We start from the raw sequence: 25,680 nt of genomic DNA, 5'->3' as shown, positions 1-25,680 counted from the left end.
ATACAATTGTAGACCTGCACAAGGCTGGGATGGGCTACAGGACAATAGGCAAGCAGCTTGGTGAGAAGGCAACAACTGTTGGCGCATTTATTAGAAAATGGAAGAAGTTCAAGATGACGGTCAATCACCCTCGGTCTGGGGCTCCATGCAAGATCTCACCTCGTGGGGCATCAATGATCATGCGGAATGTGAGGGATCAGCCCAGAACTACACGGCAGGACCTGGTCAATGACCTGAAGAGAGCTGGGACCACAGTCTCAAAGAAAACCATTAGTAACACTCTACGCCGTCATGGATTAAAATCCTGCAGCGCACGCAAGGTCCCCCTGCTCAAGCCAGCGCATGTCCAGGCCCATCTGAAGTTTGCCAATGACCATCTGGATGATCCAGAGGAGGAATGGGAGAAGGTCATGTGGTCTGATGAGACAAAAATAGAGCTTTTTGGTCTAAACTCCACTCGCCGTGTTTGGAGGAAGAAGAAGGATGAGTACAACCCCAAGAACACCATCCCAACCGTGAAGCATGGAGGTGGAAACATCATTCTTTGGGGATGCTTTTCTGCAAAGGGGACAGGACGACTGCACCGTATTGAGGGGAGGATGGATGGGGCCATGTATCGCGAGATCTTGGCCAACAACCTCCTTCCCTCAGTAAGAGCATTGAAGATGGGTCGTGGCTGGGTCTTCCAGCATGACAACGACCTGAAACACACAGCCAGGGCAACTAAGGAGTGGCTCCGTAAGAACCATCTCAAGGTCCTGGAGTGGCCTAGCCAGTCTCCAGACCTGAACCCAATAGACATTTTTTGGAGGGAGCTGAAAGTCCGTATTGCCCAGCGACAGCCCCGAAACCTGAAGGATCTGGAGAAGGTCTGTATGGAGGAGTGGGCCAAAATCCCTGCTGCAGTGTGTGCAAACCTGGTCAAGACCTACAGGAAACATATGATTTCTGTAATTGCAAACAAAGGTTTCTGTACTAAATATTAAGTTCTGCTTTCTGATGTATCAAATACTTATGTCATGCAATAAAATGCAAATTAATTACTTAAAAATCATACAATGTGATTTTCTGGATTTTTGTTTTAGATTCCATCTCTCACAGTTGAAGTGTACCTATGATAAAAAATTACAGACCTCTACATGCTTTGTAAGTAGGAAAACCTGCAAAATCGGCAGTGTATCAAATACTTGTTCTCCCCACTGTATATATATATATATATATATATATATAAATACAGTGGGGGAAAAAAGTATTTAGTCAGCCACCAATTGTTCAAGTTCTCCCACTTAAAAAGATGAGAGAGGCCTGTAATTTTCATCAATGAGAATTTTTTTTCCAGAAAATCACATTGTAGGATTTTTAATGAATTTATTTGCAAATTATGGTGGAAAATAAGTATTTGGTCCAGCATTTAAAAAAGACTAGACAAAGATCGAGAGAGAGGGAGGGAGGGAGGGAGGGAGGGAGGGAGGGAGGGACGAACAAATCCACCTCAGCCCAGCCAACTCTGTGAGGGGAAAGCCTGCATGGAGTTATTGATTTTCAGCTCTCTGGAGGGAGAAGAGAAGACAGACGGAAGACAGAGAAGGAGTTCTCCTGATGGGATGAAATCTGTGCGCTGCCTGGGCCTGCTGCTGCTGTGTGGAATACACCCAACACACCACTTTGGTTCCCAAATGGCACCCTTTTCCCTATATAGAGCACTACTTTTGACCAGAGCCCTAAGGACCTTGGTCAAAGGTAGTGCAAAGCACCTACTACCATACCCTGTTCAAAGGCACTTAAATCTTTTGTCTTGCACATTCACTCTCTGAAATGCACACATACACAATCCATGCGGCAATTGTCTCAAGGTTTTAAAATCCTTCTTTAACCTCTCCTCCCCTTCATCTACACTGATTGAAGTGGATTTAATGAGTGACATCAATAAGGGATTATAACTTTCACCTGGATTTATCTGGTCAGTCTATGTCGTGGAAAGAGCATGTTTTGTAGACTCAGTGTACACTGAGTGTATGTGTGCCATTCAGAGGTTGAATGGGCAAGACAAAATATTTAAGTGCCTTTGAACGGGGTATGGTAGTAGGTGCCAGGTGCATCAGTTTGCATCAAGAACTGCAACGATGCTGGGTTTTCAACAGTTTCCCGTTTGTATCAAGAATGGTCCACCACCCAAAGCACATCCAGCCAACTTGATACAACTGTTGAAAGCATTGGAGTCAACATGGTCTAGCATCCCTGTTGAACGCTTTCGACACCTTGTAGAGTCCATGCCCTGACGAATATAGGCTGTTCTGAAGGCAAAAGGAGGGTTGCAACTCAATATTAGTAAGGTGTTCTTAATGTTTTGTACACTCAGTGTATATATGGATGCTCCAAATGTAATCCTGCTTACTGTATCCATTGAATTGACCCTATGCTGTATAATGCACTGATCCTCTCTATTCACTGGGAATAAATTAGATTTGGACCAGAGCTAATGCTAGTGTGACACAGAGAGTGTGTGTAAAAGTGGGATTCTGCTCTGCGATAGGACTATAAACCTGACAGTACAGTACAGGCAAATCAATCCACATCCACAATATGCCCAAAGCAACATATATTTTTTATCTCCGTTTTACAATCAATCAACGCATGGATTTAACATTTCAACATGGGTCTGTGTTAAATCTTGTCCAGTTTATTTGGAAAAAAAGATGGATTAGGATATTTTGAGTGCGAAAAAAAGACAGACACAGTAGATAGGGAGAGAGATAGGAGTTTATTTACATGACTGTGATTATGATTTGGCTCATCTTCTCCAGGGTGTGTGTCACTAGGTGAGAGTCCGCCTGGCCACCTCAAAGCACTAAAAGGATCCCCCTCTGGCCTCTCTATTGCTAAATGGCCCAGGATGCATCACAAATAATATAATAATAATATTATGCCATTTAGCAGACGCTTTTATCCAAAGCGATTTACAGTCATGTGTGCATACATTTTTACGTATGGGTGGTCCTGGGGATCGAACCCACTACCCTGGCGTTACAAGCGCCATGCTCTACCAATTGAGCTACAGAGGTCTATGTGCTCTGGTCAAAGGTAGTGCATTATATAGAGAATAGGGTATCCTTTGGCCCAGTGAATGTGACTCACTGCCACGACCTTACAAAGGTTACCAGGTCCCGAGCCATGCGGCCATCCCATCCCAGCCGGATCAGCACGGTGTTACATGCTACATGCTATCTAGCCATTAATCTGTCCTGCCCTATTGGCTGTTGCTTTACTGACTTGGTCTCCACTGTTGTGTCCATCCAGAGACAACACTAGTCCCCTGCCAGGCTGTGGGATTAGCACGTAGGGAGGATAGCCAGGGATTTACCCTACCACTCTGCACCGATGGCCCCGCTGTTTACATGTAATGGAATTGTTTTGAGGCAGTGTAGCAGAGGCGCCAATCGGAGAGACAGGTCCTTTCTGTCTCTGGCAGTGGAGGAGAGAGCGAGACATCAGAGTGCAGTAGTCAGTCAAAGCGTGCAGAGACAGAGTGCAGACAAACAGACACAATTCTCTACTAACTCAGAGGCCTCAGCGTTGCAGTAGTCATAGCCTGCAGAGAGCAGAGACTTTAGACAGATACAGTTCTTTACCTACATGTGTTGTCCTCATCTAATTGAGCTGTCTGCTTGTCTTCTCTGGGTACCAGAACACCTACACCAACGCAGACAAGCTCCTGGAGGCGGCAGAGCAGCTGGCCCAGACTGGGGAATGTGACCCGGAGGAAATCTACAAAGCAGCACGGCACCTGGAGGTCAGGATCCAAGACTTTGTTCGGCGGGTGGAGCAGAGGAAACTGCTGCTGGACATGTCTGTCTCCTTCCACACCCACACCAAGGAGGTAAGACCTTTGACCCCCGAACCCTAACCTACATCCACTTTCTACGTCTGGGAAATTCTGGGGTTCAGTGACCCCTTTTCCTTTTTATTTATGCATAGTATGGAATGATAGAATGGGAGTGGATGTGGTAGGATGCAGTAGCCTTGTCTGTCTGCCTTCAACACCCACACTAAAGATGGAAGAGCCCTGACCCAAAGGACCTGTAGAATGGTTTACTCTCCCTGTCTTTAAGAGCATAATGGGGTGTAGTGACCTTTTGTTTTGAAGTGGATTTGTGTCACTTTATTGAGACAGTACTGAAATCAGATGGGGAGACAGGTAAGTAAGTGGAAGAAACAAAGTAGAAGGGTGGTGACGGGGATTGAACCCCGGTCTCCGGTGGGGTGTGCAAACATGTGCATAGAGTTGGGGGTGACCCTTTTTCATGCATGTACGAAATGTTACCGTAAGTGGGAGTGGATGTGGTTGGTTTTAGGGTGCAGTAACTTGGCAAGGGGTTGAGGCTCGGGTTAATGCAGCCTCAGATGCCTTCACCCTCTTATCCCAGCAGCTCTTCAGCGCTCCATAAGGCTTGCATACCAAATGTCACCCTATTCCCTTTTTAGTGCACTACTTTTGGCCCGGGCTCTGGTCAAAAGTAGTGCACTATAAAGAGAATAGTGTGCCATTTGGGATGTAGTCAAGCCCTTTGAGCACTGGGACAGGGGGAAGATTTAAAGGGCCAACTACTTATTGATGGTTTCTTCTGATCTCACTAATCCATCCTACCCACCGCTTCCTACCCAGAGCCCCTAGCCACTCCGATTCCATAGTCATTATCAATAGTCATTATCCTGCGCTGTAAGCTAGAGTGGCACGTTTCAGCTGTGGAACTCTAGTTCTGCGTGGAGGACATTTGTTTGGTTCAGCTCTCCTAGTGGAGCCATCATTCGTGAGCTACACACACACGTCATTTGTGAGCTAGTCCCGGTGATCTATGAGAGGCAGTGGGGATGTGGCTTTAGGAGTCGTCATTCGTGAGATAGTCCCAGTGATCTATGAGAGGCAGTGGGGATGTGGCTTTAGGAGTGTAGAGCAGAGGGTGACTAGGGAGAGTGATTGCTGAAGTATCTTAGCGGCTCAGTCTCACTAATTGGAAAGGAAACGCTCAGACTGAGGAAATGGCAATGATTAGAAAATGTATACAGCTGATATATTAAACTTTGCCAAATTTTTTAGGCCTAAGTCTCCACCTTGTGCTAGTTCCAACAGCCACTCCCTAATATTTTGCAAAGCCTATTTGGTTGGAGTTATTAATGTGTTCTGAGTAAGATCAGCTTAGCTTCTGACTGGCTGGCTCCCGGCTACATGATGCAGTATGGTAGATTGCTTATGGATGATGATGGGATCCATGGGATCACTCTGGCAGTCAACAGTAGATATTTTTATTGGAGTTAAGCAAAGGGAAGTAGTAATGCCGTGGGACACCAGAACTGGATATGAAATAGCGGTCACACAGAACATGCCTGTTAACAGTGACCGACGGGGCCACTTGGCCCCAAGAAGTGGCCTCCACTTGGATAGCTCAGGTCTGCATCCCAAATAGCACCCTATTCCCTACATAATGCACTACTTTTGACCAGAGCCTCTGGTCAAAAGTACTGCACTATGTAAGGAATATGGTGCCATTTGGGATGTAGACCATGAAACGTTGTTGGACTCTGATAAGTCTTTAAAAAATATATTTGTCTTTAAGGGGCTTTGAGAGCTTGGCTTGAAGATGCAAACAAACGTATGCCAAGAATGGCCTGAGATAAGACTCCTAGGGTTTGAGTGTTATCCTGAAAGCTAAGGCCACATCCATTATTAATGTAGAGACCAAGTTTGCGTCCCAAATGGCACCCTATTCCCTATAGTGCACTACATTTGACCAGAGCCCTATGGCACTGATCAAAAGTGCACTACATAAGGAATAAGGTGACATTTGGGACGTAGTCCAAAACTCACTTAATAGGGCTGGTCAGTAGTAGTCGTCTACTAGAGGAGATGGCATTGCTTTTTAAAAGCCTAATGACACGACATGGTCAGATTGCCAAGGGCACACTAATGCCAACAAATCCCTATCAACACTGGCTCAACTGACAATTACTGACAACTTTTAACTTCATGTTACTTGGTGTTTCCTGCCAAGAGGAAGTTTTGTCGATTGTATATTCTCATCTCACATAAAACAAGACGATGCGCTCCGCCAAAGCATTTTTGATTTACGAAGGCGTAATCACTCCTTACCCCTCTGTAAAGTATGACAAGAGGCATCTTTTTCATTTTCCTAATCCGTTGTCTCCTTGGCTGCATCCGCCTTCATCTTGTGCTTATGTTTTTATCTTTATATCAATTGGCATTTAATATGCTTTCTACCAGAGCAACAGAAAGCAGCAATTAGCTTCAAGAAGGAATGCTTGTGGCTGATGTGCTGTGCAGGAAGAGGGTCATTTACATTCTGGAGAATGGTCTACATGGAGACATAGGGTGCATCCCAAATGGCAACCCATTCCGCCTTATAGTGCATTACTTTTGACCAGGGCCCATACTTTTGACCATGGGGTCTGGTCAAAAGTAGTGCACTATATAGGGAATAGGGTGCCATTTGGGACGCCATCATGCTGGTCTTCGCTAGGCTGCTGGGCGGCTGACTGAGTGCTAGGTCGAGCTGCACCATCAAACAGATGAGGAAAGCAATCAGAGCCATGATTTAGCAATCACAGAGAGGACTGTTGGGAAGCCTCTGTCTGTCAGCCACATGTTCCCTCGCTTTGGCTGCTCAGGGAAATATTATGAGATATGGTTGGGACACAAAAAGAGAACGTGAATGTTCCAAATGGCACCCTATTCCCTATATAGTGCACTACTTTTGACCAGAGCCCATAGGGGTCCAAATGGCTCATTTATGTTTCTGTTTAAGTTGCTTGATGTTGGCACACTGTATGCTCTTAGAGAATGTTATCAGTGCCTTTTGATTGCCCCCAAATTCATTTCAAGCAGGCATTTTAGTGTTCATTATTACAAATATAGTTTAAATGTACGTGCTATAGTAATTTAATAATTCATAATTCATATTTTTCGTCAAATGTAGTGTAATGTAGGTGCTATAGTCATTTACACAATTACACCTGTTGGAATGTCTTATCTCATTTCTGGGTTAAATTAGATAATGAGATATTGGCATTAAATTAATTTTACTCCTGGAACAAACACAATGAATGAAAACATTTGTAGAATAGAAGTCACATGATATTCTTAGCTCAGGAATCCTGGCTTTGTAATATTGTAATATACTATATTGTAATAGCCCAGGATTACAACTGCTGTGGCACAACCTATTTCACCCTAATCCCATGTCTGAATTCAGGTTTATGGTGAAATCAGTGTGTAACTGTGAAGTGTGTGTTTGTACAGTATATTCTATTACAGTATTCCAAACCCGGGATTATAACTGATGTGTCATAATCTATTTTATCCTAATTCAGGTTTATGGTGAAATCTGTGTGTAAGTGTGTGGTAGCTGTTTGTGTGTGTCATGCCCAGTGCAGCACAGCACAGCCAGGATCCTTCAGCTACAGCAGGAGTCACACATAGAAGCACGTTCAATTCTGAGCGTGCTCAGATCAGTCATGGGGAGCAGTTACCATGGGAACCACAGAGACGGCAACCTCTGCTCTATGAATTTTGTTAACCCTTTGAAACACAGAGAGAATTCCCTCTGTATCTGTTTGATATGATAGGTTCTTGTGAAAATGATTTGGGTTTTGTCCCAAATGGCACCCTATTCCCTATATAGTGCACTACTTTTGGCCAGAGCCCTATACGGGAATAGGGTGCCATTTGGGACGCATTCAGTATGTCATTGGAGAGAGATGACATTCTTAAAATCTTGGAAGGTGTTTTTGTGGTTCCTGGAATACAATTTGTCTGTTAGTGTTTGTTTTTTTTGTTATAACTTATCTTATCATTGTATTTATAAGATAAGTTTAATTGTATCTGATTCAATTCTTTAAACATAACTTGAAGTGCTCTTGTTGTAGTGCTCTCCATCTTCCAATTATCTTATTATCTATTGATGAACATTTAGCAAGCAGTAAATCCAAGCATTGTTTTATGGCTGGCTGCACTACGGGTGAAGTGGTGTTATTTTCATGGCTAAAATAATTAAACTCTCCATACGAGATAAACTAATATGAAATAAACTAATTTCAATCATACGCATGCATGCACGCGCGCACACACACACACACACACACACACACATACACACATACACACACACACACAGACTTCTCTGAGAGTGTGAAAAGGGCAGAGCAGCATCACGATTACCATAATGTCCTAAGAATATGTGTTTGAGGAACAGCAGGCCTAACAAACCATAGCAATGTCCAGAAATGGTTTATGTAAATGAAGAACATCAACGAAGCATCTCAGTAGAGCTCCATCTAACTATTAACAGTGAGAAAGGGTTGTGTCCCAAATGGCACCCTATTCCCTATATAATACACTACTTTTGACCAGAACCTTAAGGGCCCCGGTCAAAAGTAGTGCACTATGTAGAGAATAGGGTGCCATTTGGGACGTAGCCAAAGTCTTGCCAAGCTAGCATGTAGACGGATGCTGAAAAGATGACAAAGTGGATGCTGAACTTTGCGATTCATTTCCCCCTTAACACAATCAAACATCTCCTGCCAATTTACTCAGATTATGCTTCAGGTGTTGTGTGTAATTGTATTTCAAGCTTCTGTTCCCTCACTGAAATATTAAAGTGCCGGTTAATCTTTCTCTATGAAAAATTAAAAATCACATAGCTTGAAGAATGGAAGTCTATTTTAGGTGCGTTTGGGGAGCAGTTTACTAATTGTGGAGATGGAAATGAGAATGGATTTTCTTCCCCGCTGTCAAACAATTAGTCTAAAGAGAAAGATATGCTGCGTATGTATTGTGCATATGAAGCAAAAAACAGAAGTTATTGTCTATTTTGACTAAGCAATTGCATTACTTTGACATAGTGGTTCAGTTGTCCTCAAAATTGCACGCTGTATCTGTTGACAGGCTGTCCCACAAGGCGTGGGTATATTGTGTACTGTAGTGTTAAATCTCTCTCTCTCTCTCTCTCTCTCTCTCTCTCTCTCTCTCTCTCTCTCTGTCTCTCTGTCTCTCTCGCTCTCTCGTTCTCTCTCCCTCCAACTCACCTCCCTGCCTCTCTCTCCCCTCTCTCTCCCCCCTCTTCCTCCAACCCTCCTCCCTCCCCTCTCTCCAACCTTTCTCCCTCCCCCTCTCTCTCTCCTCCCTCTCTCCCTCCCTCCCCCCAGTTGTGGACATGGATGGAGGATCTCCAGAAGGAGCTGTTGGAGGAGGTGTGTTCAGACTCGGTGGAGTCAGTCCAGGAGCTCATCAAGCAGTTCCAGCAGCAGCAGACAGCCACGCTGGAGGCTACGCTCAACGTCATCAAGGAGGGAGAAGACCTCATCCAGCAGCTCAGGTCAGTGCTGATCTTGGGTCAGTTTTGCCTTTTCCCCACTAATAGTTAAGGTTTGGATTGGGGAAGGGAAAGCTGATCCTAGAAACTTCACCCCGGAGTGTGCTATATCCCAGCAGGGGGCAGTGGGGAAAATACAGGGTGATCTAGAATCAGTTTATCCTTTTTAGATCATAATGTGTAAGACAGGGTTGGGCTCAATTCAGAATTTAACTCATAAATTGAAATTCAAATTGAATCGGCTACACCCCACAGGAAGTATAATTTTTATTTGAGTTTGACTGACAGGAAATAGGATGAATTCAGTGCAATTCAAAGAAATTCCACTCAGTCATATAACATGAGAGCTTCATTGAATCTGACAGGTCACACTTCCAGATAAAAAAATTACAAAGAATACTCTCTGGAAACAATGTCCATATACTATTTTAACCTTATTGCTTAGCCAATTATATTTCCACAAACCATTTCATTTGTTTGGCTTCTTTTTGAAGGCCTCAGGGTCAACTTGGTGGTTAAACTAATGCATTCTGGGAAATGTAATATTTATTTAACAAAATGTAAGTGATTAATGAAATATAATAACTTAGAATATTCGCATACAGGTTTTGTTTTCCTTGATCATTCATTTTAAGTTTGTCCTGAAAATCAATTGTTAAAAAAATATTTTATATGCATGAATATAACGACGTTTGATGTTTTATGTACAAGATGTACTGTATATTTGTAAGACTACACCTAATATAGCATAGAAGAGGCATTTGAATTTCATTGAATTTCGCTGAATTTGATTATATTTCCTTTCATTCAAATTCGAATTGCAATTCTGTATCTGGTCTAATGCTGCAATTCAAATTCGATTCAAATTCAAGAATTGAATTGGAATTTATGAGGCATTCTCAATTCAGTTCTGAATTGAGCCCATCTCTGGTGTAAGAGTACACGGACAGGGGGAACCTGATCCTAGATTACCACTCCTACTCTGAGACATTATGAATATGGGCCCAGATCTAGGAACAGTTTTGCCTTTCAGATCGTAATGAATAAGATTACACGGACAGGGGCTACCTGATCCTAGATCAGCACTCGATTTATGAAATAATGTACTTAACTGTACTGTATTGTCAAGAGTGATGGAAATATAATACAATTTCACTGCAGTCATCAAAACGCACTCACTTGTTTTATGGGCCTCGGGTCATTGTGTAGGAGAGAGGGCCAAGTGGGTCAGACCATATACAGTGCCTTGCAAAATTATTCATCCCCCTTGGTGTGTTTCCTATTTTGTTGCATTACAACCTGTAATTTAAATGGATTTTTATTTTTATTTCATGAAATGGACATACACAAAATAGTCCAAATTGTCCAATATATATACAGCTGTTCTGAAAGGCCCCAGAGTCTGCAACACCACTAAGCAAGGGGCACCACCAAGCAAGCGGCACCATGAAGACCAAGGAGCTCTCCAAACAGGTCAGGGATAAAGTTGTGGAGAAGTACAGATCAGGGTTGGGTTATAAAAAAAATATCTGAAACTTTGAACATCCCACGGAGCACCATTAAATCCATTATTACAAAATTGAAAGAATATGGCACCACAACAAACCTGCCAAGAGAGGGCCGCCCACCAAAACTCACCGAACAGGCAAGGAGGGCATTAATCAGAGAGGCAACAAAGAGACCAAAGATAACCCTGAAGGAGCTGCAAAGCTCCACAGCAGAGATTGGAGTATCTGTCCATAGGACCACTTTAAGCCATACACTCCACAGAGCGGGGCTTTACGGAAGAGTGGCCAGATAAAAGCCATTGCTTAAAGAAAAAAGTAAGTAAACATGTTTGGTGTTCACCAAAAGGCATGTGGGAGATTCCCCAAACATATGGAAGAAGGTACTCTGGTCAGATGAGACTAAAATTGAGCTTTTTGCCCATCAAGGAAAACGCTCTGTCTGGTGCAAACCCAATACCTCTTATCACCCCGAGAACACCATCCAAGTAGGGTGGTGAAGCATCATGCTGTGGGGATGTGTTTCATCGGCAGGGACTGGGAAACTGGTCAGAATTGAATTATGGATGGCGCTAAATACAGGGAAATTCTTGAGGGAAACCTGTTTCAGTCTTCCAGAGATTTGAGACTGGGATGGAGGTTCACCTTCCAGCAGGACATTGACAGTAAGCATACTGCTAAAGCAACACTCGAGTGGTTTAAGGGGAAACATTTAAATGTCTTTGAATGGCCTAGTCAAAGCCCAGACCTCAATCCAATTGAGAATCTGTGATGTGACTTAAAGATTGCTGTATACCAGCGGAACCCATCCAACTTGAAGGAGCTGGAGCAGTTTTGCCTTGAAGAATGGGCAAAAATCCCAGTGGCTAGATGTGCCAAGCTTATAGAGACATACCCCAAGAGACTTGCAGCTGTAATTGCTGCAAAAGGTGGCTCTACAAAGTATTGACTTTGGGGGGGGGTGAATAGTTATGCACGCTCAAGTTTTCAGTTTTTTTGTTTTATTTGTTGTTCTTTCACAATAAAAAATATTTTGCATCTTCAAAGTGGTAGGCATGTTGTGTAAATCAAATGATACAAACCCCCCAAAAATCCATTTTAATTCCAGGTTGTAAGGCAACAAAATAGGAAAAATGCCAAGGGTGGTGAATACTTTCGCAAGCCACTGTAGTTCAATACTACATGGTGATAGGTGTTGTATTGCTGCTAATCCACTCCGGGGCAGATGTGTTAAAGTGCCTTTGCAGTGAGGGCAATTGGGTTATTCCTTAGAGGGGCTCCGTTTCTGACATATTTTACACCCCCCTTATTGAACACTAACACCATGACAAGAACACTCCATTGCTCCTATTTTGCTCATGATATTTGTGCGGCATCCCAAATGGAACCCTATTCCCTAAATAGTGCACTACTTTTGAACAGACTCCTAGTGCTGCATTTCCATGGAGACTTACCCCGACACCAGTGTGTCGCCAGTGTTTTATGTTAATGTGACTCTAGTGTAATTGTGTTTCCAATCAGAGTGTGACACTAAGAACTTGGGGAGAGCAGAATCAACAACCTCTGCATCATTAAGACAGTGCTTTGTGAGAAGGTGTTAAAGTTCACAGTTGGCCATTGTTATGTAAATTACATCAGAAAAGTACCAATGGCCTGGCTTTGGCTGCAAGTTAGAGCAGGTCTGCCGGTGCCATGGCCCAGTGAGAAACGGGTGCCGGCCCGCGTAGATGGAAACAGAAAAGTCTTAGCCTTTTGGGTAAAACACAGGGGTCAATAGTGTATGTAAATGTGCCACTGGGAGCCCTGGTCAAAAGGTAGTGCGCAATAAAGGGAATAGGGTGCCATTTGAGTCGCGGCCTTAGTACTACCCATCCCACAGCTCAGGGTTGCTCTCTCTGCCTCTCTCTCTCTCTCTCTCTCTCTCTCTCTCTCTCTCTCTCTCTCTCTCTCTCTCTCTCTCTCTCTCTCTCTCTCTCTCTCTCTCTCTCTCTCTCTCTTTCTATCTCTCTCTCAATTCAATTTCAATTTCAATTTAAGGGCTTTATTGGCATGGGAAACGTGTGTTAACATTGCCAAAGCAAGTGAAGTAAATAGTAAACAAAAGTGAAATAAACAATAAATATTAACAGTAAACATTACACTCAGAAGTTTCAAAAGAATAAAGACATTTCAAATGTCATATTATGTATATATACAGTGTTGTAACAATGTGCAAATAGTTAAAGTACAAATGGGAATATAAATAAACATAAATATGGGTTGTATTTACAATGGTGTTTGTTCTTCACTGGTTGCCCTTTTCTTGTGGCAACAGGTCACAAATCTTGCAGCTGTGATGGCACACTGTGGTTTTTCACCCAGTAGGTAAGGGAGTTTATGAAAATTGGGTTTGTTTTCGAATTCTTTGTGGATCGCTGTAATCTGAGGGAAATATGTGTCTCTAATATGGCCATACATTTGGCAGGAGGTTAGGAAGTGCAGCTCAGTTTCCACCTCATGTTGTGGGCAGTGTGCACATAGCCTGTCTTCTCTTGAGAGCCAGGTCTGCCTACGGCGGCCTTTCTCAATAGCAAGGCTATGCTCACTGAGTCTGTACATAGTCAAAGCTTTCCTTAAGTTTGGGTCAGGTATTCTGCCACTGTGTACTCTCTGTTTAGGGCCAAATAGCATTCTAGTTTGCTCTGTTTTTTGTTTGTTCTTTCCAATGTGTCAAGTAATTATCTTTTTGTTTTCTCATGATTTGGTTGGGTCTAATTGTGTTGTTGTTGTTGTTGTTGTTGTTGTTGTCCTGGGGCTGTGTGGGGTCTGTTTGTGTTTGTGAACAGAGCCCCAGGACAAGCTTACTTAGGGGACTCTTCTCCAAGTTCATCTCTCTGTAGGTGATGGCTTTGTTATGGAAGGTTTGGGAATCGCTTCCTTTTAAGTGGTTATAGAATTTAATGGCTCTTTTCTGGATTTTGATAATTAGCGGGTATTGGCCTAATTCTGCTCTGCATGCATTATTTGGTGTTTTACGTTGTACACAGAGGATGTTTTTGCAGAATTCTGCATGCAGAGTCTCAATTTGGTGTTTGTCCCATTTTGTGAATTATTGGTTGGTGAGCGGACCCCAGACCTCAGAACCATAAAGGGCAATGGGTTCTATAACTGATTAAAGTATTTTTAGCCAGATCCTAATTGGTATTTCAAATGTTATGTTCCTTTTGATGACATAGAAGGCCCTTCTTGCCTTGTCTCTCAGATCGTTCACAGCTTTGTGGAAGTTACCTGTGGCGCTGATGTTTAGGCCGAGGTATGTATAGTTTTTTGTGTGCTCTAGGGCAACGGTGTCTAGATGGAATTTGTATTTGTGGTCCTGGCAACTGGACCTTTTTTGGAACACCATTATGTTTGTCTTACTGAGATTTACTGTCAGGGCCCAGGTCTGACAGAATCTGTGCAGAAGATCTAGGTGCTGCTGTAGGCCCTCCTTGGTTGGTGACAGAAGCACCAGATCATCAGCAAACAGAAGACATTTGACTTTAGATTCTAGTAGGGTGAGGCCGGGTGCTGCAGACTGTTCTAGTGCCCTCGCCAATTCGTTGATATATATGTTGAAGAGGGTGGGGCTTAAACTGCATCCCTGTCTCACCCCACGGCCATGTGGAAAGAAATGTGTGTGTTTTATGCCAATTTTAACCGCACACTTGTTGTTTGTGTACATGGATTTTATAATGTCGTATGTTTTTCCCCCAACCCCACTTTCCATCAATTTGTATAGCAGACCCTCATGCCAAATTGAGTCAAAAGCTTTTTTGAAATCAACAAAGCATGAGAAGACTTTGCCTTTGTTTTGGTTTGTTTGTTTGTCAATTAGGGTGTGCAGGGTGAATACGTGGTCTGTCGTACGGTAATTTGGTAAAAAGCCAATTTGACATTTGCTCAGTACATTGTTTTCACTGAGAAAATGAACTAGTCTGCTGTTAATGATAATGCAGAGGATTTTCCCAAGGTTGCTGTTGACGCATATCCCACGGTAGTTATTGGGGTCAAATTTGTCTCCACTTTTGTGGATTGGGGTGATCAGTCCTTGGTTCCAAATATTGGGGAAGATGTCAGAGCTAAGGATGATGTTAAAGAAATGTGTGGTCTGTATATTTTATCATTTCATTGAGGATACCATCAACACCACAGGACTATTTGGGTTGGAGGGTTTGTATTTTGTCCTGTAGTTCATTTAATGTAATTGGAGAATCCAGTGGGTTCTGGTAGTCTTTAATAGTTGATTCTAAGATTTACATTTGATCATGTATATTTTTTTGCTGTTTGTTCTCTGTTATAGGGCCAAAAAGATTGGAGAAGTGGTTTACCCATACATCTCCGTTTTGGATAGATAGCTCTTCGTGTTGTTGTTTGTTTAGTGTTTTCCAATTTTCCCAGAAGTGGTTAGAGTCTATGGATTCTTCAATTACATTGAGCTGATTTCTGACATGCTGTTCCTTCTTTTTCCGTAGTGTATTTCTGTATTGTTTTAGTGATTCACCATAGTGAAGGCGTAGTGTCACGCTCGTCGAACAGAGATGAGGACCAAGGCGCAGCGTTGCAGGCAAACATACTCTTTAATTAGAGATACGATCAAAAACAACAAACGATACGTGACAGTTCACGGTCTAACATAAACAGACTAGAAACAAGATCCCACAAACTCTGTGGGGAAACAGGCTGCTAAAGTATGGTTCTCAATCAGAGTCAACAAGCAACAGCTGAATCACGTTGCCTCTGATTGAGAACCACACTGGCCAACATAGAACCACAATACCAGAATGTGAAACCTAGAACAACACACATAAACTTTACACACCCTGGCTCAACATATTAGAGTCCCCAGAGCCAGGGCGTGACAGTACCCCCCCCTAAAGGCGCGGACTCGACCGCGCCCACCAAACACCACAGGGGAGGGACCGGGTGGGCACTCCGCTTAGGCGGCGGATCCGGCTCGGGCCTGATCCCCGCTCTCTCCAACCCCCAAAGTACCCCTGGTCCGGTCTGGCCCCGCTGGCCGGAGCTGGACTGCACACTGGTGGAGCGGATTGCTCTAGCTCCGGCGTGAAGCATCTGACCGGTGCCGGACCAGCCACCGGTGGAACAGGCACGGGCTGTGCCGGACTGACGACGCACACCACTGGCTTGGTGTGGGGAGCAGGAGCGGGCCGAGCCGGGCTGACGAGCGCACCACTGACTTGGTGCGGGGAGCAGGAGCGGGCCGAGCCGGGCTGACGGCGCACCACTGACTTGGTGCGGGGAGCAGGAACGGGCCGTGCCGGGCTGACGAGCGCACCACTGACTTGGTGCGGGGAGCAGGAACGGGCCGAGCCGGGCTGACGAAGCGCACCACTGACTTGGTGCGGGGAGCAGGAGCGGGCCGAGCCGGGCTGACGAAGCGCACCACTGACTTGGTGCGGGGAGCAGGAACGGGCCGTGCCGGGCTGACGAAGCGCACCACTGACTTGGTGCGGGGAGCAGGAACGGGCCGAGCTGGGCTGGCGATGCGCACCACAGACTTGGTGCGGGGAGCAGTAACAGGCCGGGCCGAGCTGGCGATGCGCACCGTAGACTTGGTGCGAGTGGCAGGAACAGGCCGGACCGTACTGGGAACACACACCACTGGCCCTACGTGGGGATCAGGAACAGGCCGGACCGGACTGGCAACACACGCCAGTACCTCTCGCCGTGCCTCTACATCCTCCTTCCCCCTGGTGACCAGTGACTCCCGTAACCTGGCGGCCTCCTGCTGCCCCGTCGTCCACGGCGTTAGCCCCCCCCTAAAAAATGTATGGGCTTCACTCCTACCCGTGGACCAGGTCTCCATGCTCCTCGCCAGCCTTTCGCCCTTCTGCCTCCACGTCAAGCCCCTCTCTTCCTCACATGGCTTGACCCAGTCGAGGAGGCGAAGGAGATCCGCTAGAGATCTCTCAGGCGCTGGCTCCTGGACTTGCTGCTTGGTCCAGTCTTGGTGGGACCTTCTGTCACGCTCGTCGAACAGAGATGAGGACCAAGGCGCAGCGTTGCAGGCAAACATACTCTTTAATTAGAGACACAATCAAAAACAACAAACGATACGTGACAGTTCACGATCTAACATAAACAGACTAGAAACAAGATCCCACAAACTCTGTGGGGAAACAGGCTGCTAAAGTATGGTTCTCAATCAGAGTCAACAAGCAACAGCTGAATCACGTTGCCTCTGATTGAGAACCACACTGGCCAACATAGAACCACAATACCAGAATGTGAAACCTAGAACAACACACATAAACTTTACACACCCTGGCTCAACATATTAGAGTCCCCAGAGCCAGGGCGTGACACGTAGGCTCAGGTTTTCTGGGTCTCTATGTTTTTGGTTGGATAGGTTTCTCAATTTCTTTCTTAGGTTTTTGCATTCTTCATCAAACCATTTATCACTGTTATTACTTTTCTTTGGTTTTCTGTTAGAGATTTTTAGATTTGATAGGGAAGCTGAGAGGTCAAATATACTGTTTAGGTTTTCTACTGCAAAGTTTACACCTTCACTATTACAGTGGAACGTTTTGTCCAGGAAGTTGTCTAGAATGGATTGAATTTGTTGTTTCCTAATAGTTTTTTGGTAGGTTTCAACACTACTTTCCTTCCATCTATAGCATTTCTTAATATTATTCAGTTCCTTTGGCTTTGATGCCTCATGATTGAGTATTGCTCTGTTCAAGTAGACTGTGATTTTGCTGTGGTCTGATAGGGGTGTCAGTGGGCTGACTGTGACTCACAGTTGATCTCTCTCTCTCTCTCTCTCTCTCTCTCTCTCTCTCTCTCTCTCTCTCTCTCTCTCTCTCTCTCAATTCAATGTACTTTATTGACATGAAAAGTTAGCAACTTACATTGCTTAACCTCCCGAGTGGCGCAGTGGTCTAAGGCACTGCATTGCAGTGCTAGCTGTGCCACTAGAGGCTCTGTCGTAGCCGGCCGCGACCGGGAGACCCATGGGACGGCGCACAATTGGCCCAGCGCCGTGCAGGGTAGGAGAGGGAATTGCTGGCAGGGATGTAGCTCAATTGGTAGAGCATGGTGTTTGCAATGCCAGGGTTGTGGGTTCGATTCCCACGGGGGGCCAGCATGAAAAAAATTTAAAATAATGTATGCACTCACTAACTGTAAGTTGCTCTGGATAAGAGCGTCTGCTAAATGACTAAAATGTAAATTGTCAACGCAAACACAAGCAACAACCAAAATATAATAACAATCCCTCCCGCTCTCTCTCCCCCTCCAGGGATGCTGCCATGTCCACCAACAAGATGCCCCACAACAGCTCCATCGCCCACATTGAGAGTGTCCTGCAGCAGCTGGATGAGGCCCAGGGCCAGATGGAGGAGCTGTTCCATGAGAGGAAGATCAAGCTGGACATCTTCCTGCAGCTACGCATTTTTGAGCAGTACACCATCGAGGTGAGAAACACCAGAGGCTGGGGGGGATTTGATGGGGGAGGCACCTCAAGGGAAAGTAGGGGGAGAGGGGAGACGGTTTGTGTGCGAGTGGGGGTGGGTGGGTGGGTAGGTGTGTGTATGCCAGTGGCGGTGCCGTTTAAGATCAGGGGAAAAAATAAATAATATGGGCCTTATTTTTATTACAAATTTTCCCTATACCAATCATGAGGTTGCTACAACCTAGCCTACAAATTAAAGTTTACAACATAGTTGCACAGGTCAAGAGAAAAATGTGAGTAATCAAGGTGACAGACAGTGACACATTCAATACCGCCTTGCACACTCTTGCCTGCATCTAGCTGATCTGGGTGTAATCATTAGTCCAAACAGTTGCAAACAAGAGTTTCTAAATTCAGGTATGTTTATCCCAGTTTTGTTCCGTTTGCTTCCATTTAAGAATCGGCGGAATGATCACCTGCAAACACAGTTGACTTTCATAGCAGCCACATACAAACAGCATGATCACTTTGCTCGTTGTACAGTTGAAGTCGGAAGTTTACATACACCTTAGCCAAATACATTTAAACTCAGTTTTTCACAATTCCTGACATTTAATCCTAGTAAAAATTCCCTGTCTTAGGTCGGTTAGCCTTCCACAAGCTTCCCACAATAAGTTGGGTGAACTTTGGCCCATTCCTCCTGACAGAGCTGGTGTAACTGAGTCAGGTTTGTAGGCCTCCTTGCTCGCACGCAGTTCTGCCCACACATTTTCTATAGGATTGAGTTCAGGGCTTTGTGATGGCCACTCCAATACCTTAACTTTGTTGTCCTTAAGCCATTTTGCCACAACTTTGGAAGTATGCTTGGGGTCATTTTGTACCCAATTTGTAAGTCGCTCTGGATAAGAGTGTCTGCTAAATTATGTAAATGTAAATGTCATTGTCCATTTCCTGACTGATGTCTTGAGATGTTGCTTCAATATATCCACATAATTTTCCTTCCTCATGATGCCATCTATTTTGTGAAGTGCACCAGTCCCTCCTGCAGCAAAGCACCCCCACAGCATGATGCTGACACCCCCGTGCTTCACGGTTGGGATGGTGTTCTTCGGCTTACAAACCGCCCCCTTTTCCTCCAAACATAACGATGGTCATTATGGCCAAACAGTTATATTTTGGTTTCATCAGACCAGAGGACATTTCTCCAAAAAGTACAATCTTTGTCCCCATATGCAGTTGCAAACCGTAGTCTGGCTTTTTTATGTCGGTTTTGGAGCAGTGGGTTCTTCCTTGCTGAGCGGCCTTTCAGGTTATGTCGATATAGGACTCGTTTTACTGTGGATATAGATACTTTTGTACCTGTTTCCTCCAGCATCTTCACAAGGTCCTTTGCTGTTGTCCTTTGCTGTTGTTCTGGGATTGATTTGCACTTTTCGCACCAAAGTACGTTCATCTCTAGGAGACAGAACACGTCTCCTTCCTGAGCGGTATGACGGCTGCGTGGTCCCATGGTGTTTATACTTGCGTACTATTGTTTGTACAGATGAACATGGTACCTTCAGGCGTTTGGAAATTGCTCCCAAGGATGAACCAGACTTGTGGAGGTGTACATTTTTTTTCTTCTGAGGTCTTTGTTTTGTATTTAATTTCATTGTATGGGGCGGCAGGTAGCTTAGTGGTTAAGAGCGTTGTGCCAGTAACCGAAAGGTCACTGGTTCTAATCCCTGAGCCGACTAGGTGAAAAATCTGTCGATGTGCCCTTGAGCAAGGCACTTAACCCTAATTGCTCCTGTAAGTCGCTCTGGATAAGAGCGTCTGCTAAATGACTAAAATGTAATGTAAATGTCTTGGCTGATTTCTTTTGATTTTCCCATGATGTCAAGCAAAGAGGCACTGAGTTTGAAGGTAGGCCTTGAAATACATCCACAGGTACACCTCCAATTGACTCAAATGATGTCAATTAGCCTATCAGAAGCTTCTAAAGCCATGACATCATTTTCTGTAATTTTCCAAGCTGTTTAAAGGCACAGTCAACTTAGTGTATGTAACTTCTGACCCACTGGAATTGTGATACAGTGAATTCTAAGTGAAATAATCTGTCTGTAAACAATTGTTGGAAAAATTACTTGTGTCATGCACAAAGTAGATGTCCTAACCGACTTGCCAAAACTATAGTTTGTTAACAAGAAATTTGTGGAGTGGTTGAAAAACGAGTTTTAATGACTCCAACCTTAGTGTATGTAAACTTCTGACTTCAACTGTATAATTCTCGCATCTACACGCTCTCCTCCTCTCACCTTTTCCCTTCACTTGTGGACTTCATTGCACAACACTACAGGCGAAAAAACCTTATGCTTTCAGTACTAGATTCATTCTCTGATCCTTTGATTGGGTGGAGTACATGTCAGTTCATGCTGCAAGAGCTCTGATAGGTTGGAGGACATCCTACTGTGTGAGTCTATGGATGGGGGTGAGAATCATGAGCCTCCTAGGTTTTGTGTTGAAGTCAATGTACCCAGAGGAGGACGGAAACTAGCTGTCCTCCGGCCACACCATGGTGCTACCCCAGAGAGTGCTGTTGAGGCTACTGTAGACCTTCATTGCAAAACAGTGTGTGTTAATCAATAATTTGGTGACATGAATATATTTAGTATAGTTTTATCTAAAAATTATAACTTTTTAAATGTTTAAATATTTTTATTTTTATGAAATTCACTGAGGAGGATGGTCCTCCCCTTCGTCCTCTGAGGAGCCTCCACTGGTGTGTACGTGCGCGTGTGTGTACGTGCATACATAAGTGTGTGTGTGCGTTTGCATGCGTGGGTGTGTGTGTATGCGCACGAGCATGTGTCTGTGTGTGTGTGTGTGTGTGTGTGAGGGGTCATCTGCTGGCCACACAGTAATCTAATGATCCTAGCGTAAGGCTTGTAGAAACCTAATGTCAGTTGACTTTGATAGATAACTGTGTATGTAGTCCCTGATGAGTACAAGGCCTCCAGTATGTCCTAGGCCTTAGTATGTCCTAGGCCGAGACGTGCCGTGAATTACCAATTGGTGTAGCTTTCTCGGAACTAGGCTGTTAGGCTCTTACAGTTGTCAGAAAAACATAGCATGATGCCACAGTGAAAAAAAGAAAGACTACAGTAGTAATTCACTTCGGGGGGGGATTCTTACCTAATGGTGTCATTAAGAACAATACAACTGGGAGAGCTATATAGCTACTATCCATATAATGTACATTATTCCAGTGGAATAGCTTTCTTTGGAATAGCTTAATCTTTCACAGTATCATCTGAGCTGCACATAATGACTTAGTTACATAACACTCGGTCTCAGTGTGAGCACCTTGGCCCAGGTGTGCCATCTCATCCAGGTGTAACACTAACATCATTAACCTCTGACCTTGCCTTGTGACCTCCCTGCAGGTGACGGCGGAGCTGGACGCGTGGAACGAGGACCTGCTGCGCCAGGTGAACGACTTCAATTCGGAGGACCTGACCCTGGCCGAGCAGCGGCTGCAGCGCCACACGGAGCGCAAGCTGGCCATGAACAACATGACCTTTGAGGTGATGCAGCAGGGACAAGACCTGCACCAGTACATCATGGAGGTCCAGGCCTCAGGTGAGATATACTGAGACTGGACTGGAGCCGGTCACAGGGGAGAGAGGGAGAGAGGGAGGGAAGGCGGGAGGGAGGGGAGAGAGAATACATCATTTAGGTCAAATCAAATGTTATTCATCACATGCTTTGTAAACAACAGGTGTGGACTAACAGTGAAATGCTTACGGGCCCTTCTCAACAATGCAGAGAGAAAGAAAATAGAGAAATAATACAAAAATAAAACACGTAAAAATAAAAGTAATAATAGATACTTCAATGAGTAACGATGTATACAAGGGGTACCAGTACTGAGTCGATGTGCAGGGGTATGAGGTAATTGAGGTAGATATGTACATATAGGTAGGGGTAAAGTGACAGATAGTAATCAGTAGCAACAGCGTATGTGATGAGTCAAAAAAGTTAGTGCAAAAAGGGTCAATGGAGATAGTCTGGGTAGCTATTTGGTTAACTATTGAACTAACTATTTAGGAGTCTAATGGCTTGTGGGTAGAAACTGTTCAGGGTCCTGTTGGTTCTTGGTGCATCGGTAACGCTTGCTGGACATAATTTTTTTTAGCCTTTCTTAAAGCAATAGGCTATTCGAAGAGGGATGCGAAGTCTTGTTTGCTGAATGTTAAATACAGCAGCCAATAGAACTCACATGTAGTTTGAAAGAAGAGCGAACGAGCCATGGTAGTAGGCTATAGCAGTTATTTATTAAGATCCATAACCATTCAATCTTCCTGGAGAGAAGTGAAAGCTTTCTGCATCTAATTTTAGTCCTAAATTATTCAAGGATTTCATTAGAATTATGAAGATATGGACAACAAAACGTATTTCATTTAACTATTGAAAGCAAGGAAGGAAGGAAGCAACAATAGAGAGAGAAAGAGGAGGTAGGCTAATAACATTACGGGAATATGCGTAAATATGCGTATATATGCGTCAGCCTACATAAGGTATATATGTCAGCCTACTAATTATACAAATAAGCCCTATTAAATGTCTAAATTAAAATCAAATTCGCTAGCCTATACTTGTAACTTTGTAGGCTGCATGTGCTGCACCAGAATCACATGTTCTCTCCCTGCTTTATCATGGTTTGAACGATGTGTGTAATTCCAGTCCATATAATACAGTATAATACAATACAGTAGAGTAATACTGTTCACACTCAAAAAGATTAGCCTACTGGAGCTAGTTTCATTTATTTACCCAAGAGAGCTTATAGCTAGATACATCTATGGGCTTTTATGTTTTTCTGCAGTACCCTATATCATATATGTATTGGATAACGGCACAATCATTTGGGCTTTTTTGGGCTTGGGCTCATTAAATGTCTTTAATGTAGGGCTCATAATTATTTTTAAATGTATGGTTCATCAGGCTCAGGTAGCCTCAGGCTGGAATTTTCGATCAAAGCGCTAATCAAATCCAGACATAGGCCTATTTACAGTATATACTTTATAATGCTTTTGAATGACACTACGGGTTTTGGCAGGAAATACCGGGTTACCCGGGAGAAAAGTGATTTATTCTCGGGATGGAACATTTAAAAAATACCTGGAAAATATTCAACCGTGCAGTAGCAGAGAGAACAGTCTATGACTGTTTATGGGTGGCTGGAGTCTTTGGCCATTTTTAGGGCCTTCCTTTTTTTTTTAGGTCCAGGCATTTCTCCTTTAACTGTATTTTGTATTTTTGTATTTTGTATTTTTTACTGCATATACAAACTTATACATACGTACAAGAACACAAGCAATGACTACATCTCATCTGCCCAGACCCGCATGCTCACACCCCCATCCCTAGTGCCTGCATGATCAATTTGTTTTTCTCGGTCGCCCATGCTATTTCAATATTTCAGTAATAAATCATTAGATCTTTCCATTGTGTTGATGGTGGGTTGATTGATTTCCAAGTTCCAATCCTCTTACCCTCCTCACTGTGCTGCATGGGGCTTAATATGAGGCCTGAGCTGCATCCCAAATTGTACCCTATTTCCTATATAATACACTACTTTTGACCAGAGCCCTATGAGCCCTGGTCAAAAGTAGTCCACTATATATGGAATGGGGTGCCATTTGGGAACACACACACACACACACACACACACACACACACACACACACACACCACCTCCCCGTAGCCCCCCTCACACACACCAGAGGGGTGAGGAAGGGGAAGGACGGGGGTGGAGCTGAAATCTGGGCCACCCTCATGTGCCCTTCATGGACTGTGTGGACTGTAACATCCCCCTCAGTTGTGACCAATGGAGACTGAAGCCCTCCAAAGGTTTGCGCTGGGCTCTAGACAATATTTCAGGATGGGAGATTAAATTAGCCAGCTGTACTAGTGTCACATTTTATACTGTACATTTACAGTATGGACAGTTTCATTGCAGGTTTTTGGAGTGGTGCTCCTCCTAGCTCTGGTCAAACGTTGTGCACTATAATAATATAATAATAATATGCCATTTAGCAGACGCTTTTATCCAAAGCGACTTATAGTCATGTGCGCATACATTTTTACGTATGGGTGGACCCAGGGATCGAACCCACTACCCTGGCGTTACAAGCGCCATGCTCTACCAATTGAGCTACAGAGGACCACACTATAGGGAATCGGTTGCCATTTGGGACATACACATTGTTTTGTTTTCTCATCAGATAGACTTGATAACCCTGTAGTTTGGTGTAATCACAGTAATAATTTAATTAGAGAAGGGAAGTGTTGTCTTTTTAAGTAGGGTGATTTAATTCATGAATTGAGAAGGAACACAACAGATTGAAATGGAGAAGGACTAGTGGACTAGCTCCACCTAGTGCTACAGTTTATAACACATCCTTCATATATACCACATAGGTCTGCATCCACTCCTATTGCACAGTGATAGGGGAAACACTCAAATAAATCCAATACAATTTGGTCTTGGCATTCAGGCTCTGCTGACAGGAAGAAAAGCAGAAAATTCAAAACCGACAACCGAATAGCCTAATTTATGGAATGTATCTATTTGTGACTGTATGGTTTCATGTGGTAGTGACAGTAATATTGTGTGGTGGTACAGGCATTGAGCTGACTGGGGAAAAGGAGGTGGATCTGGCCACTCAGGTCCAGGAGCTGCTGGAGTTCCTCCATGAGAAGCAGCATGAGCTGGACGTCAGCGCTGACCAGACCCAGAAGAGACTGCAGGAGTGTCTGCAGCTCCGACACCTGCAGTCAGAGGTCAAACAGGTGGGTGGGAGTACGCATGCGCACACATACACACGCTCATATTAGACAGTGCCTTCAGAAAGTATTCATACCCCTTGACTTATTCCACATTTTGTTGTCTTACAGCCTGAATTTTAAATGGATTAAATCAATGTTTTTCTCACCCATCTATACACAACAGTGGAGGCTGCTGAGGGGAGGACGGCTCATAATAATGGCTGGAACGGAGCAAATGGAATGGCATCAAACACATGGAAACCATGTGTTTGATGTATTTGATACCATTCTTCCCCATTTAATGTGCCACCAACCTCCTGTGATACACAATACCCTATAATGACACAGTGAAAACATGTTTTTGGAAATGTTTACAAATTTATTGAAAATGAAATACAGAAATATCTCATTTACATACGTATTCACACCCTTGAGTCAATACATGTTAAAATCACCTTTGGCAGCGATTACAGCTGTGAGTCTTTCTGGGTAAGTCTCTAAGAGCTAAGAGCTGCACATTATTATTTTTAAAATTCTTCAAGCT

At 44.0% G+C, this 25,680-nt stretch overlaps 1 protein-coding gene across 3 annotated transcripts in view; it reads left to right on the top strand.

Annotated features, from left to right (window-relative positions):
- Positions 1-25,680, top strand: part of LOC121551671 (kalirin-like) — a 359,366-nt gene that overhangs the window by 207,056 nt on the left and 126,630 nt on the right. For all 3 annotated transcript variants that reach the window (XM_041864384.2, XM_045210064.1, XM_045210062.1), the window contains exons 11-15: positions 3,686-3,877; positions 9,217-9,386; positions 18,171-18,345; positions 21,749-21,944; positions 24,994-25,160. In XM_041864384.2, the coding sequence (XP_041720318.2) occupies positions 3,686-3,877; positions 9,217-9,386; positions 18,171-18,345; positions 21,749-21,944; positions 24,994-25,160 (900 nt within the window). The remainder of the gene's footprint in view (positions 1-3,685; positions 3,878-9,216; positions 9,387-18,170; positions 18,346-21,748; positions 21,945-24,993; positions 25,161-25,680) is intronic.

This window comes from Coregonus clupeaformis, chromosome 4, assembly GCF_020615455.1.
Source record: "Coregonus clupeaformis isolate EN_2021a chromosome 4, ASM2061545v1, whole genome shotgun sequence".
Classification (NCBI taxonomy): Eukaryota; Metazoa; Chordata; class Actinopteri; order Salmoniformes; family Salmonidae; genus Coregonus; species Coregonus clupeaformis.
Note: the sequence above shows the minus strand (reverse complement) of the source record. Positions and strands in the feature narration are given on the sequence as shown.